Raw genomic sequence first — 15,323 nt, forward strand, 5'->3', positions numbered from 1 at the left:
CACAAATCACAATTTCAGAGTCTCAGCACATTCCAGGGATGCCCCATTCTGTCAGGTCCTTGATTGTGTAGATCCTTACTCCAGAGTACAGGTTCCAGGGTCTAGCCATCATCAGCACGAGTGTCCCGGGATCGGCTCTCTTCATGCTACACTCTGGAAGCGCTGATAGCATCAAGATTGAGGGGGGATTCCTACTCATGTTTAAGGTAACATTGAAACAGAACCCCATTACCCGAGACACTCTCGTGCTCTTTTCATGTATTTCCACATCGCAAACACCCCAGGTCAAAACTGGCAGTGGCTACAGCCCCACGCTGATGCCGTCTACCCGATGCAGGTTATGGCCCAACTGCCTAGAACAGCCCAGTAGAGGCGGGTACTTTGGGTGAGATGTACCTTTTCGGCATGAGATTTTATCTACAATGCCACACAATTTGCCATTTGAGGTCGAATGCCATGCACGCTGACATCCTGGATCTTTTGCACAATATTGAAGCCTTGCCGCGTCAGGGCGACTTGGGTAGAAAGAAGTCAATTGGCCCCGTCCCAGAATCCGTTCACATTTACTCCAAGACCGACACTGGACGCTCCTTTAATGACGTAGGTGCCTCCAGCAATTGGCTCCGTTCACGTTTGGCGATGCAGGCAAATAAGCTACCTGCCCATAGAGTCCATATCAAACCCTGGGCAAAACCTTCATTCAGCTCGCTGCAGGTTATCTAGTAGACACATATCAAGCCACCGTCTCCAGAGCAGCCTTCTTGGCCTTCTGCTCCCGTTTATGCAAGAACCGAAGAAGAAACGCCGTCCCAATCAACCCAATCGCCAACCCCACCATGGTCGGATACCCCTTGGGATACCTCGGCGCCTCGACCTGCTGCCAGACCACGAGCGGCAGCCAGGCCTGCACCACGTACGCCATCTCGTTCATTGCCCCCGTCACCAGCGCCCGCTCCTCGTTGTCTTCCCCGCAGATCTCGTGCGCCCACGCGAACGTCAGCCCGCTGATGCCCCCGCCAAACCCGCACAGGAAGAAGGACGCCCAGATGAGCCCCGTGGGCACGTTCCAGGCCGTCAGGCACGCGTACGCAAAGATCTTCACGACGCCTGAGAAGACAATCGCGGGCCATCGCGCCCCGCGGAAGAGTCCGTCCGATGTCCACGCGTAGATGAGCGTGGTGACGACGCCAAGCGCCTCGGTGATGGTCGGGTACAGATTGGCTTCGCGGACCGAGTAGCCCTCCTCTTTGAGCCATATTTGGAACGCAGGCTGCGAGCTGCCGCCGTTGCCGTTGTTAAAGAGGATGTACAGCATTACCAGGACGTAGATATGCCAGCTCGAGAAGATCTTCAGGAATTTGGCCTTGGTGTAGGGTGCCCTCTGAGCCCGACCCTCGAGTTCCATGCGACGTTGCGCCAGCTTGATCTCGTCGGGTGTCAGGTACCAGACCTTGGTGATTTCTGGGAGATCAGGTAGGAAAAAGAATCCCGATGCGGCGATGGGCAGTGAGACGACGGCATTCATGATGAACAGCCACTGCCACCCATGGAAACCGTTGACCCCGTCCAGATTATAGGTACCGGCCATCAAGTATCCGGATACCATGGAGCCGACATTCCCCATAGCATGGAAAAGACAGGATCGTTTTGCCAATTCGTCTTTGCGATACCATGACCCGATAATATATTGCATCCCAGGATAGAATGTGCTCTCGGCAAGGCCAATGAAGAATCGGAGGACGTATAATTGTGTTGAGTTGGTGCACTGGGTCATGAGAATGGTCAAGACAGACCATGTCACCTCACAAGCGGGGATCCAGAGGCTTGGACGGATCCGAGTGAGAAGCACGTTGCTGCCCGATTAGTATCTAATGGCACTAAGTTAATTAGGAGGCAGAAGGCTTACCTGGGTATTTCTCCCAGCACGTATCCCACAGTCCAGCAGGTCTGCATGTAGTTGAGTTCATTTCCAAATAACCCCATGTCTTCTTTCATGCCCGAGATGAAGGCATTATTGATATTGACCTGTGTGAAACCGTCAGGCCTAATGGAAAATCCGATATGGCAGCGGCATTACCTGATCCAGATACTTGATAAAGTATCCCAACGATGCAAGAGTCATCAGAGCGGCATCCAGCTTGAACAAAAACCTGCGCTCTTCTGGTGACTTGTCAAAGGTGTCCCAGATGTGCGACTTCCAGGTCCGTTTCGGAATCTCCTGGACAAGGGGTGCTTTGCTGTCATTGGAATCAGCGGTATGCCTCGAGTCGGTCGACGCGGCGCTCTTCTGGATGTCTGACATGGTCTAGGAGTATTTCCAGACCGAATAAAATGGACATGTAGGATGAGGTTAGAGGCACTAGACAACCACGTTTTATAACGGTCGGGAAAGGCCAAATGCATTCTAAGACATTACAGATCGGCGGTTGGGTATGGGTTTTACCATTGACCATTATGCAGAAGAATGTCGTCAATCATGTTTAGGCTCTTAATGGCGTAGATTCAAGGGCATCCTGCGCACCCGGAATCATCCCCCGAGGCACGCGTGGGAGTTGCGAAAAGGCGTCATCCCTTATCGGCATTTCGAACGGGCCGGAGCTTCTCCCGACTGGCTGGAATTCTGTGCGGAGGAAAATAAGGTCGATTTGTTTGGGAAGAAATGCCAACGATGGCCAAACCACGCGGGGTGCGGCGGTTGGGACCATCTCCTTGGGTTGACGTGATGGGGGGTACGTATTGTGTGCTTCTGGTGCGCCGACATGTTATAAGCGGCGGCAGACCGCCCTCATAGAATATGGTTGTCAGCGGTTTCTTCTGACTTTATTAAAGTGGATTTGTAATGATGTCTGGTACGGATGCCAACCGTTGGAATTGTTGATGGGAAAGATTAATACCAGACATCATAAATGTTGTCTAGGGCGGAACGACAACGAGTTAAACGAGAATATGGTTACTTATCTCATTATTACATTGTTGAATCGCTAACTTCTCGCAAATCTCTTACTAAAACTATTCACTATCCTTGATTCACAGCAAATTAACTATATGGGCGACAGGTATATTTGCATAGGAGCAGTTTGGTTGCACCGACGACCTTACATGGTCCTCGTACGCAGCGGCGGTGGCTCCAGAATCTGTCAGCCACATCATGACAAGGCTGATTCTGAGGCTGAGTATATGTAACCACCCTCTTTGAATCGTCTAAGTGTATTATGCATGTTGGCTGGAAGTGCATGCACTGCCACGCGGGACCGCCTCGCGCAACCCTCTACGTACATGGAGATGATGGGCTTAAATCGGGGTAGCTTAATGACCGACAACCCCTCAAAGTTTAAGCATCGAGATCTTCTCAATCTAGGAGACATGTTCTCCTATAGCCCCCTCAATCGCGAAGTTGTCGAAATCAGACTAGTCCGCTTCATTGAGCCCCCGGCCGACAGCACAACGACTCCCATCCAGCTAGAACTTCGCCATGCGCCCTTGCTAAACGACGAAACACGTTATGAGGCTGTTTCTTACGCCTGGGGTAATCCTAGCGAAAGCCATGCTGCCGAAATCTGCGTTAACGGTAGCCCGTTCACAATAAGTCCCAACCTCCAAGCGGGACTCCTGCAGATAAGGGAGAATGGGGTCCGGTCCTGGCTTTGGGTAGACTCGATTTGCATTCAGCAGACAGACCTTCAGGAAAAGGCATGGCAGATAAGCCAGATGAATGCAATATTTAGTCGAGCTGCCCTCTTGTACGTCTGGGTTGGGCCCAGCGACGAGTACACCGACGCAGCTATGGACTTTGTGGACAGGATTGGCCCTCGAGCGGTTGCTTTGGGCACGTCCGACTTGTGGACTGACTGGCAGCAAACTGATTGGAATCTGCATCAATTCATGCGCGGCTATCTGGAGCCTCGATATGACTACCCCCGAGACCAGCAGAGCGCAGATGAGGATGAATCGGAGGGTCCAGCCCTATTCCGGTTCATGTTTGACCTCCTCAACAACGCAGAGATGCTGGGATACCCTCTCGATGAGGCTCCAGTAGTGGGAAAGGGAATCAACTCCCTCATGCAGCGCGAATACTGGTGTCGGATCTGGATGATTCAGGAAATCGCCCTCGCTGCGGAAGCTCGGGTTCTTTGCGGAACAAAGACTGTCTGCCTGGACTCGCTCGATGCAGCACTATGCATTATGGAGCAATGCCTCTACTTCAGCAGCACAGATAAGAACTGCAATTTGCCAAATAATATAGATGGTCTAGTTGTGTTTAGGACATTGGCCATGATTACTCGACGTCGACGTCTCCGTGGAGACCCCATACGCCTGGTGGATATTCTCTACCAGTTTGCATCACCAGTTACTCGACCATATTACCTGGCAACGGACCCCCGAGACATCGTATTCGGGGTTCTTGCCGTCGTTGCGAACAGGGAGACAATAGGACTGAAAGCGGACTACAACATGACGCCTGCTGAGGTATTTGAGGCTGCTACCAGAGTCCTCATCAACGATTGCGAGGGCAAGTATCCCGCGCGATATAGCTTGGACAGATGTGTCCCAAGAAACGAGGGAGAGGATACAGGCATTGAGTCACTGCCCTCGTGGGTCCCGGATTGGAGACAGATAGGGCGACGAGGTTCTGGTGTTCCTTCCATCCACGGCCAGTTCGATATTGACGCGACTGCCGCCACGCCGATTCCGCCGCTTCAAAACCAGCTTCAAATACCCGGCGTACTTCGTCGTCACGGGTGCCGTGTAGATGTCATTGAGAAAGTCATGGAGCGCCCCTCGGACCCCAATGACGCCCAGGCCTATTTTTCATCTTTACTCGACTTTTCGCACTCGGGGACTTCGACTGGCCCCGGAGAGGACTACGTCTGGCGAGTATTTCTGAGAGGGACATTTGAAGAAAAATTTCCGGGGACAGGAGACGATCCAAGCATTGCCTCAATGATCCGTAGTATTTTTCGCGGGGACCACATCAACATCGAAATGTTAACTCCAAAGCAGAAGCAGTTTCTGGATTATTTTCTTTATAGATCAGATCTGGTCACCTCTAGAGGCCACCTCCCTTTCTCAACGAAGCTATCCATGGTGAAATTTCGCTTGCTAGAGGGAGGTAAGGGTGCGACGGCCAAGCGAATACCGTTCAAACCGTTCAAAGGAATGCTCGGCATCGGACATTTAGCAGTCCGAGCTGGTGATATTGTGACCCTTCTCTGGGGTGTAAAGTCCCCAATCATCCTACGCCCGAGGGGGGATAGCAAGGAGGGAGGATATACATTTGTAGGAGACACGTACATTGATGGGATTATGCATGGGGAGTTTTTAAAGACACTTCCAGCTCATGAGATATTCGATATATATTAATATCTTTTATATAGAAACTTTGGGTACATAATACTCCTATATTCTGTTGTGAATTTATTGGACTGAACTTAAACAGGGAGACTTCTGGGAGGGCATAGTGCGTACTTTGGCAACCAGTAATTCGCGATAGACGGACTTGTCTTTGTAAACTGCAAAACAGCCGTTTAAGCTCACTAGGATTGGGCATGGACGATGCACGGCTACATTATCGGGAGCTACGAAACCGGGGTATCCATTATCAACAGTGTATGTCAACCTTGCCTAGCACCAAACACACCTTAACGAGCCCAATCGTGCATAGGCCGTCTTAACTCAGTGGGTGGGTTAGGTTGCAAGCGACCCCGGAAATACTGGCCAAGGTGTGGGTTCTTTGATGTTGGTCGACAGTTTCATTGCCAACACTCCAATTGGCATTATTATCATCTCCCCGGGTGTGGGGGACTCGATATCATTCTTTGCCAAGAATATTGGCTTCTCCAACGTTCAAACTACCATAGAAAGGGAGATCTTGAAGGCACGAACATGAACGTACTTGTCCCTAGGGGGACCGAAGTTCTACTAAATAGCTGAGGCTTCGGCAAGACCAGCGATGTGGCTTCCACGGGGTCGGAAAGTACAGAGGCCCTCGTCGACGGCAGAGAGATTCCCGCTCCCGATAGAAATAAATTACTTCTTGGTAAGGCTTACGATGATATGTCAAAGTCGTTCTTTACCCAGAGACGCCCAAAGTACTACTATGTTCCAGTATCATATATTATGGTCGTAAAGGTTTTGGGCACAAAAGGAGACGGTGGTCAGGCACCGGCGGCTCCTGAATAGGGCGTGAATATCGCCGAGGGAATGACTCACCGACGGGTGACTTGGTATAACGTGCCGGAGGATGATGGAGATAGGACCAGCTGCGTGCCCGTTGGTGTCCCTTGTTGGTGAATCTACGGTTGATCTGCTCATGGCTGCCAATCACAGTCCTGAGATGATGTTGCTGCTTGTAGTGAGAAAATTGAGTCCGGCATGGCTTATTGCACTCGGTCGGCTTTAGGCTGGGACTGGGATGATACATGAATTTCAAGTTTTTATATTGACGGTACAAGGCCTAAGGAATGAGGCCATAGCAACGGGGTAGTAATTAATATTAATGACGGCAGAAAGGCCTTGCCAAATTACAATGCTGTTAAACCCGGTGGCACAATTATATACTTTCAAATATATACAGTGGTGAAAGTGAATACATGCCTGAGGTTCAAGAAATAAACCCACATCATGTGGAAAATGTCAAGTGTTTACCCTTTCGCTGCTTAGGCGAATCACTTGTTCCAGCACACTCCTCTCCGCATCTCCCTCTACTAACGAGCGGAAAACACCTCCTTCAATCGTCATCAGCCGTGAAGGGGTTCCAAACTCTGCTACCTCGCCATGATCCAGCACTAGAATGCGGTCAAAGTCGGCAATGGTGCGCAAGCGGTGCGCAATGACAAGGAGAGTTGAGCTCTGACGGAACTCTGATCGGATGGATTGTTGGATCCTTTCGTCTGTAAGATGATCTACCGACGAGGTGCTCTCGTCTAGGATCAACATCTTGGGCTTGTTCAAAATCGCCCGTGCGAGGCAGAGCAGCTGACGCTCACCGAGCGACAAGTTCGAGCCGCCTTCTGCTACTTGACGCTGCAACATGTTCGAGGACAACATCGCCTTGGTGGGGAAAGTGGGATTGGCCTCGCTGACGAGAGTGGAAATGGTTGAAGATGCGCCGTCTCGAGTTGACTCTGCATCGACGTCCAGATACCTGGATGATCCGACGGTAGTGCTTTCGGCCACTGGACTGGCATCTGATGGCTCACTCCGGATCCAGTGCACACCTTCCAACGCTGAGAGAATATCGGTATCGTCGTACTGACCCAATGGGTCCAGGTTGTACCGGACTGTGCCAGAGAACAGGACGGGCGACTGGGGAATGAGGTGGATAGCCTTGCGCAAGCGGTGCAAAGGGACGCGAGAGAGGTTGACACCGTCAATGGTAACATCTCCCTCTACGTCAAGGAAGCGCATAAGAGCCAAGGATAGGGATGACTTGCCGGCCCCCGTGCGGCCAACTACGCCGATCCTCTGGTTGGCATCTGCATCGAATGTAATGTCGCGAAGCACAGGGGGAAGCTCAGGGCTGTATCTAGCAACCAGATTTGACACCTGGAGCTGGCCGCGCGTCGGCCACGCCGCAGATGGCTCAGTAGTCCCTTTGTCGTCGCCCTCTAGCTCAATGTCGGTGTACTCCAGGAGTCTGTGTACGCTGTTCATGTCCATTTCAAATGCAGCATACGCTTGCACCGCATTGACGAGGTAGTCTCCCAACTGCATTGTAAAGCTGATGGCAAGGCCTGCCGCTGCCGCGTCGATGTGAGGAATGCTCACCATAGACATGGCCGTGACGGTCGAGAAGACGGCGCCAACAATGTTCATCCAGAAGCCCATCCATCGGTTCAGCAGCCAGACGTGCCAGAACGAGCGCGAGTACAGATCAACCTTCTCCAAGAAACCCTTGACATAGCTGTCATCTCTGCCAAAGGCTCGGATGGTGCTGATTCCCGCGGCAGACGAGCTCAGGTGGTCGAATATCGGACCCATGGCGCTGCTCTCCAGTCGCTTCAGCTGTCGAGACGCTGCAACGTAGTCCCGGGCGCACCAGAAACATATGCCCATGAGAAAGACACCATAGATAATTAGTCTCGGAGCTTCAATAGCTCCGGATGCAACGGCGGTGAGGATGCTAACGGCGAAGAATAGCAGCTGCTTGAGACTGTTGCCAATCTGCAGGTCCACCACAGCACAGTCTGCTGAGAATCTGCTGAGCAGGTTGCCTATGGGCGTTGTGTCTAACCATCGAAGTCGTGCCCGTAGGACGTTGTAGAGTAGTCGTCGGAAGATGGCTGCAGAGCCTCGCAGGCTGGACGAGAGGGTTACGTAGATCCTTACTGTGCCAACGACAATCGCTGCGCCAGAGATGCCGATGTACAGGAGAAGATATTGCTGGCTGCTATAGTCGGCTGTCTCGGTATTCACAGAGCGGCTTGTCCAGAGCTTTATCGCATAACCCTGAATAAAGTCGGTCAGTCTTTGGATTCCTCACGAGACCATGCAGAAGTTGAGAGGGGTCATCTGGTTTAACTTACACGTCCCAAGCTCAGAACACCGTATGTGACGCACAAAATGAAAAGGAATACCCAATGGTAGATGCCGCCCGAGTACCTGGAGAAGTCTCGAATAGTCTTCCATCGAACAGATCCCACCTGGCCCCCTGCGCTTGCCGACACAAATGGGCGGTGGATACTGGCTGTGTCGTCAAACGTATTCATTTCGCTGAATCTCCAGGGCGTAGAATGAACGGTCTGCATAGTTCTGCTACTCTCTGTGATAGATATAGAGCGCGAATCACAGTCATCGGTATCATATGTCGACCCCATGCCGTCTTCTGGTTCGAAATTGACAGCCTCGTCACGTTGAGATTTGGTGACGGTCGCGCCATGGCATCCTCCTTTCCCATCCAGAGTGACGAGATAGTCTGCTCTTGATAGACAAAGCTCGACTTGGTAGGTGGCCAGCACACAGGTGCGTCCCTCGACCAGCGGCCCTGTGAGGGCATGTTCGTAGAGGTGCTTGGCCGTGTGGACATCAACAGCACTGAAAATGTCATCCATGATGAGAGTCTGCGCGCGAGAGTATATGGCCCGGGCCAACGAGAGTCGCGATTTCTGGCCTCCACTTAGGTTGACTCCGTTACCGCCTACTTCGGTCATATCTCCATCCGACAGCATCTCGAGATCAGGATTCAAGGCACAGGCAAACAGGACCTCGCTATATCGCTGGGGGAGATACGGACATCCAAACAGGATGTTATCCCGGATGGTGCCGGTCTCTATCCATGCTGTCTGGGCGACGTAAGCGACTGCGTCGTCCACCAACCATCTCCCTGCCACGACCCGAGGCGAATAAGCGGCTTGCTTTGCCGTAGGCGCACGTACAACACCGGCGATGAGCTCGCACTCTCCAATCAGACTCGACAGGAGCAAGCTCTTACCCGCCCCGGTGTGTCCGCTGACCACAGAGAGCTTCCCGTGAGGAAACTGGAGGTTGATATTCCACAGGATTCCTGCCCCGGTCGGCATCCCGTCAGATGTTGGGCGGCAGGAGGGCCAGGCAATGGCAGCATCCTCTAGCTCAATGTGGTCTGACGGTATGATGTACGGTGTCCTTTCTGGCTGCTGCAGATAATTCTCGATGCGCCTAGAAAAGAGGAACACATTCACCAGCCGCATCTGCAGCACGGGAAGTGTGTCCAGGGCCTGCTCCACGAGATTCAAGATGGTGATGGATGTGAAGGCCGTCGCGGCGGACAGACGGGGCTGGGTGAACGAGTACACGGACAGCATCACCACTGCCAGCAGGATGGGTTGCGTGAGATACCAGGATGACAGGAGAACGTTGGAGAGGATCGTGCGCGATGCAGCATGGACTTCGCGATCTCGAGCTTCGTTGACTCGCTCTTCCCACTCCTTCTCTGCGACAAGAAATTTGACTTGGCGGATTCCAGAAATGAGCTCAGACAATATCGACATCCTCTCATCTCGGCGACCTAGCATCGCCCGGGTGGCAGACATAGCCTTCTTTACCACATAGCCCTGGGCTGGCCCGCTTAGGACGATAACCAAGATGCCAGCGAGCATGCTCTGCCAGCCTAGCAGCCATAGTAGAAGGGCGCCGCAACATACCAGCCTAACGGGAGTTTCAAGTAGTTGGTAGGACTCCCCGACAAAGTTCGCAATTCCCTTTGCCTCACTGGCCATGGCATTGACCACGTGTTGGTTCGTGTCGGCGTGCGGATCGTCTTCACCGTTGTTGTTATTACTTCCCCCGTCTCCATTGAGGCGCATGAACTTGTGGTAGATGGTGCAGGTCAATTGGGCGTACACACGGGTGGAAATAACGTTGATGGACACCCAGAACTTCCACGTGGTGACGATATTGGCCACGACGCTGGAAGCTCCAAGGACCGCAACGTACAGCCAGAGTTGCGGGTTGTCTTCTCTTGGGCTGCGCCAGGTACTATTGTCCAGCGCCTTGAGGATACCCAGGAGCGCCAGCCGAGGAACAAAAGCCAACAGACAGGAAACCAGGGACAGCATAAGTTGGATGACCAATGTCGAGCCATGTGAACGCAGAATAGTCCACCATAGCCGGGGACTTTTCTGATCTTCCTGGGCCTTTGTAAAAGTGTAGAATAGGCTTTCCGCCCTTGTGTTCTGGTCGAGTTCTGGGAGGTCGTGTACGTCGAGATCCTCATGCTTCGATGCTCGTAGCAAAGGGATTGCCCAGGAGAAACTCAAACGCCCGAGGAGAGACACGGTATTCTTGCGGTCCACCACAGCGTCATTGTGGAAGACGTCGGGACGTCTCTGTAGCAGGAGGGCGCAGGACCCAGCAATGACCGTAAGGGTCAACTGGGTGCCTGCCAGAATGACTAGCCATGGCTGTAGGTGGTTTATCGGATGCCGAGAATCGAAGTAGAATTGCACACATTGGGTTGCCACAGCCACAAAGCAGCTCGCACCACTGCAGAGGCCAAATCGATATCGAACCGTGGGGGGGACAGGCGCGTAGAGCGCAGATCCTTGGAGGACAAGGAGCACCTAGTCCATAGTGTTAGCCCTTCCTTCTGGACGATCATGAAACTCGACAGAGAGAGGGAGAGAGTATCGGGGCTTACTCACCGCGATTGCGAACTGCAACCAAGCCTCAGTAGTGTGGTTTGACAGGGGGAATACGCAGATTTTGGCGAGGAAGAGGAGCGCGTTGATCACAACGGCCAGCAGATGGATGGCGGTTGGGATGCGGTTTGCATTGCGCGCTTTAGGTCCGTCAATTGCCACTCCATCCTCATCTTCGTAATACCCGGCCAAAGGGTGGTGGTAATGGTGCCGCTGGAAACACCAATTGGATAGAGTCACGACAATTGAGACGCTCAGTAGTGTGACGAGGGCGAGGGCACTGGTGTTGATGATCAGCAGCGGCGACGTAGTCGTCCTAGTCTGGTGGACGAAGACCTGCTGGATCGAATCCATCACGGCCGCTGGCGAGGAGGTATGAGAATCTCGTCAGCGAGAGATGAAATTGGTGGGTTCCGAATCTGGCATCGCGGCAGAAGTTGTTTGCTCCAACATGGACGATCTCTGTATATATTCGTGCCGTTGCTTCATTATAGTTATCCGCGGATCATAGCCTGAACAATTGTTGACTCGAGATGAACAGCGTGGTAATGACAGCAGTACCAATCATCTTTGGTACTCAGCTGGCTACTACTTCAGACCCCGGCTTGTGATAATTAATCACCGAACGCATGCGAACCGGATTCCGGATCCGGCACACTGGAACCTTGATGCCAGTGGTCAGCCTGCCCTTGCGCCGACTCCGAAGAATGACGGTGGCTTGATCATAATAAGACATGTGTTAGACACGTACTCGTCGTGGCGAAGTGTCAGGCAAAGCTGCTAAATTGTTGACGAGAGCATCGAACGCATTCGACAAATCGTACGACCCAGCAATGGCAAGGCATGTTCAAGTTGAATTGGAAGACCGGAGCTGATGATGAAGCCTTCTGCATTCGGTCCACATTTCGTCGCCGGCCGGGGTTCCCGGAACGCCCGGATCGGCCGCCTTCCCCGTGCCGCCCCCTGGCTACCCTAGAGGACCATGAGTAGTAAAATTATACAGCCCCAATAAGTTTTACACATAAATCAAAATAATCCTGGAGTGAATTATATGCTCTCGTACGAGTAGTTGGAAGCATCGCTCGCTCACGTTCAAAGGCATAATGCTCGCTCCCACTGTTACATGACATCAGATGTTAAGGTGTCATCACTTCTAGGTCTGTCTACCCTCCCCCCAATTGATATCGGATTTACGAGGATGCCTCGCAGCAACATCATTGCCGACCACTTACACGCCAATTTCCTAGTTAACTATAAGATACACTATAAGATGCGAGTCGTGCCTCTTACCAGCTTTTTTTTTTTTTCACTCTTTAAGCTCTGGTCACAATAAAACGCTATTGACTACATCAGAGGCTTCACGCAGTCGCACAAGTTTGTGCGTTTTGCCTGCCTACATGTACCTTTGGTGGCGCACAACCGCCCTCAACACGGTCTTGTTATCAGCCGAGTGCCGACTATGCATTGAATTTACGAGTAGTAATATCTCCCATTTCATAGCTTTCTATCATTGCTCGTACTCGCAGGACGTATCCGTACCTGATAGCGATGGGCGCCTATCAACACACCCCTGAACAACCCCCCCCCCCCCCAAGTATCAAACTCGGTCATACGAGACCGGGAGGAATGGCGGGGTTTTGGGGGTGGAGATGGCAAAAAGGGTGTGTGCATATCGAGCAAGTATGGATACTACTCGTAATTAATCCACCCTGCTCTTTTCTTTTTGGCGTACTCGCACTCGTACATCTTGCGCCAGAAGCGAGTGGTGACGCGGAGAGCATCAACAAACTTGCACACGAAATTTGCCACGTAGTAGGGCTAATAACATATTTGTACGTACTCTTAGAGATCATAGATGCGATAGTACCTAACGGTTAATACCATACCCTACATATTCAATGCATAAGGTATCCGTCGTGGCGTTTCTAGCCCCTCTCCGACCCGTCACTGGGTTCAGCCAGTCCCGACCTGCTTCTCCGCCCATTAGTGTACGAGTATATATATATCGGATGAACGAGTCAACTACGAGTAAATACTGCATTACTATTAATACAAGCTTCGAATCATTTAGCCGAGAGTCGTTTTAAAATTTGTCTTCACCCCATCCGTCTCGAAACAATCATGGCCCAGCAATATAACGACAAGCCTGACATTCAGCAGGCGCACGATCGTGTCTTCAAGGAAGGCCGGTCGGCGCCCTGCGACGCCACGTTCCCCCCTGGGTTCTCAGAAGATCAGTTTAATCTCATGGTCGAGGAGCTGCGGGCCATTGTTGGCGGCGAAAACGTGCACACGGGAGACACACTCCTGCACTTTTCTGACCCGTTTGCGAAGCGGTCGGACCACGTCCCCTCGGCCGCCGTATGGTACGTGCTTTATTTTCTTGTGTGTTGTAGTACGGAGTACGAGTATACTCATGTATTGACCCTCGCAGCCCCAAGTCGACCGATGAGGTCAGCGCGGTATTGGCGCTGGCAAACCGACTTCGATTTCCGCTATGGACGACGTCGCGGGGGAAGAATCTGGGGTAAGCCCCTCTGTCTGTCTTGTGCCATTTTCGCTGTCCCCCAAACAGCACAAAGGCATCTTGACTTATTTGCGACTTGCTGATGAGGGCTCAGCTATGGCGGTCCAGCACCACGAGTAGGAGGGTCAGTCGTTTTGTCGTTGTATCGAATGGACCGCATCCTTGAAGTCAACGAACGGGCGGCGTATGCTGTTGTCGAACCCGGCGTGACCTTCTTTGGCCTGTATGAGTACTGTCGGGAACATAAACTGGCGGTATGGCCCAGTGTGCCTGCCATAGCCTGGGGAAGCGTCTTGGGAAATGCAAGTCTTTATCATCCTCACGGACGCGTACACGTCCGACCAGAAGGTAACACAAATACTAATGGTCTGTTGATAGGCATTGGACCGTGGCTTTGGATACACTTCTCACGGAGATCACTACCACCACATATGTGGTATGGAGGTGCTCCTGCCGGATGGAGAGCTCATCCGCACCGGGCAGTGGGCCGCAGACGGTGCTCCCAGCGCGTTTGCGTGCAAGGCTAGCTTTGGTCCCCAGGTCGACGGCCTCTTCCTCCAAAGTAACCTGGGCGTTGTGACCAAGCTGGGTATCTGGATGCAGCCACAGCCTGAAACAAACATGGCGCTCCGACTTGAGATGGGGAAGCTGGAGGATTTGGCAGAGCTGATAGACATAATAGCCAAGTTACGCCTTGAGGATGTCATCAACAACGACCCGTCCATCTTCAACGTCTTCCGCCGGATCAGCCGTCTGGGCCCCCGGCATGAGCTTTATCCTGGACCAGGAGCCATGCCTGACAGTGTGGTGGCCGATCTGATGGAGAAGCATTCATTGCCCTACTGGACGACGTGGTTTAACATCTACGGTCCCAAGGATATTGTCCTGTCGCGGTTGGCCATCACCCAGGACACGATCAGCCGAATCTGCCCTTCTGCCAAGCTAACATACAAGCTGTTTGAAGGTGAAGATGGCGCCAGGGTAGACGCCGAATCAATCACAGCCGAGTGGCAGCCTGGTCACGTCGGCGTGCCAAACATGAGATTTGCGACGACGATTGACTACAACATCCCTCCTGGCGGCATTGGCGGGCACATCGACTTCTCTCCCATAGTGCCGTACGATGGCCAGAAGGTTCTCAAGTGGTACAATGCCGCAACGGAGGTTTGCGCCAAGCACGGCTTCGACAACTTTCTCGGCGGCCACGCCTTTGCTCGCCATGCCACGTTCGTACACATGATCCTGTACAACCGGCTTGATGAGGAGCATGTGCAGAAAGGCAAAGCTGCAGCGCTTGAGATGAGGCAGGTGGCCAAGGAACACGGGTTGGTCAATTACCGGACACACTTGGATTTCATGGGTAAGACTTCTACTCTCTCTTCCCACAAAACTTGCCCCTCGTGAGTCCAAAGGCTTTGCTCACGCGCGTTTATTACCCACAGATGTCGTGCAGGATTCCTACAACTTTAACAACAACGCTTACAGGCGCTTCGTGGAGACTCTCAAGGTTAGAAAAACTTTGCCCCTGCCCATATTTATGATCATCTTTGCTGAAACAGATGTAGGACTCTCTGGACCCCAATGGCATTCTGTCACCGGGTAAGTCAGGCATTTGGCCAAGGGAGTATCGCATGATGCGAGACCAACGCGAGGGGGGCTACAAGAATTGAGGGCAAAGG

The 15,323-nt window shown here is 52.4% G+C and overlaps 4 protein-coding genes across 4 annotated transcripts; 2 read left to right on the plus strand and 2 right to left on the minus strand.

The window, feature by feature from the left end:
- Window positions 1-733: 733 nt before the first annotated feature.
- On the minus strand, window positions 734-2,302 carry ACO1O0_005010 (uncharacterized protein; the record flags this gene model as incomplete). Its single annotated transcript, XM_083194437.1, has 3 exons — window positions 734-1,853; window positions 1,907-2,025; window positions 2,078-2,302. The coding sequence occupies 3 exons, from the start codon at window positions 2,300-2,302 to the stop codon at window positions 734-736; spliced, it is 1,464 nt and encodes a 487-aa protein (XP_083049350.1).
- Window positions 2,303-3,309: 1,007 nt separating this feature from the next.
- On the plus strand, window positions 3,310-4,750 carry ACO1O0_005011 (HET domain-containing protein; the record flags this gene model as incomplete). The annotated part of the gene is made up of 2 exons (XM_083194438.1): window positions 3,310-4,545; window positions 4,619-4,750. 2 exons carry the CDS (start codon window positions 3,310-3,312, stop codon window positions 4,748-4,750), a joined length of 1,368 nt encoding a protein of 455 aa, XP_083049351.1.
- Window positions 4,751-6,633: 1,883 nt separating this feature from the next.
- ACO1O0_005012 (uncharacterized protein) lies at window positions 6,634-10,878 on the minus strand (the record flags this gene model as incomplete). Its single annotated transcript, XM_083194439.1, is given in 3 exon segments — window positions 6,634-8,448; window positions 8,526-10,858; window positions 10,872-10,878. The coding sequence occupies 3 exon segments, from the start codon at window positions 10,876-10,878 to the stop codon at window positions 6,634-6,636; spliced, it is 4,155 nt and encodes a 1,384-aa protein (XP_083049352.1).
- Window positions 10,879-13,238: 2,360 nt separating this feature from the next.
- ACO1O0_005013 (FAD-binding oxidoreductase) lies at window positions 13,239-15,314 on the plus strand (the record flags this gene model as incomplete). The annotated part of the gene is made up of 6 exons (XM_083194440.1): window positions 13,239-13,483; window positions 13,552-13,644; window positions 13,739-13,898; window positions 14,023-15,004; window positions 15,087-15,151; window positions 15,210-15,314. 6 exons carry the CDS (start codon window positions 13,239-13,241, stop codon window positions 15,312-15,314), a joined length of 1,650 nt encoding a protein of 549 aa, XP_083049353.1.
- Window positions 15,315-15,323: the final 9 nt, after the last annotated feature.

Source organism: Amphichorda felina, assembly GCF_050947745.1.
Source record: "Amphichorda felina strain 45539 chromosome Unknown scaffold_5, whole genome shotgun sequence".
NCBI classification, from domain to species: Eukaryota; Fungi; Ascomycota; class Sordariomycetes; order Hypocreales; family Bionectriaceae; genus Amphichorda; species Amphichorda felina.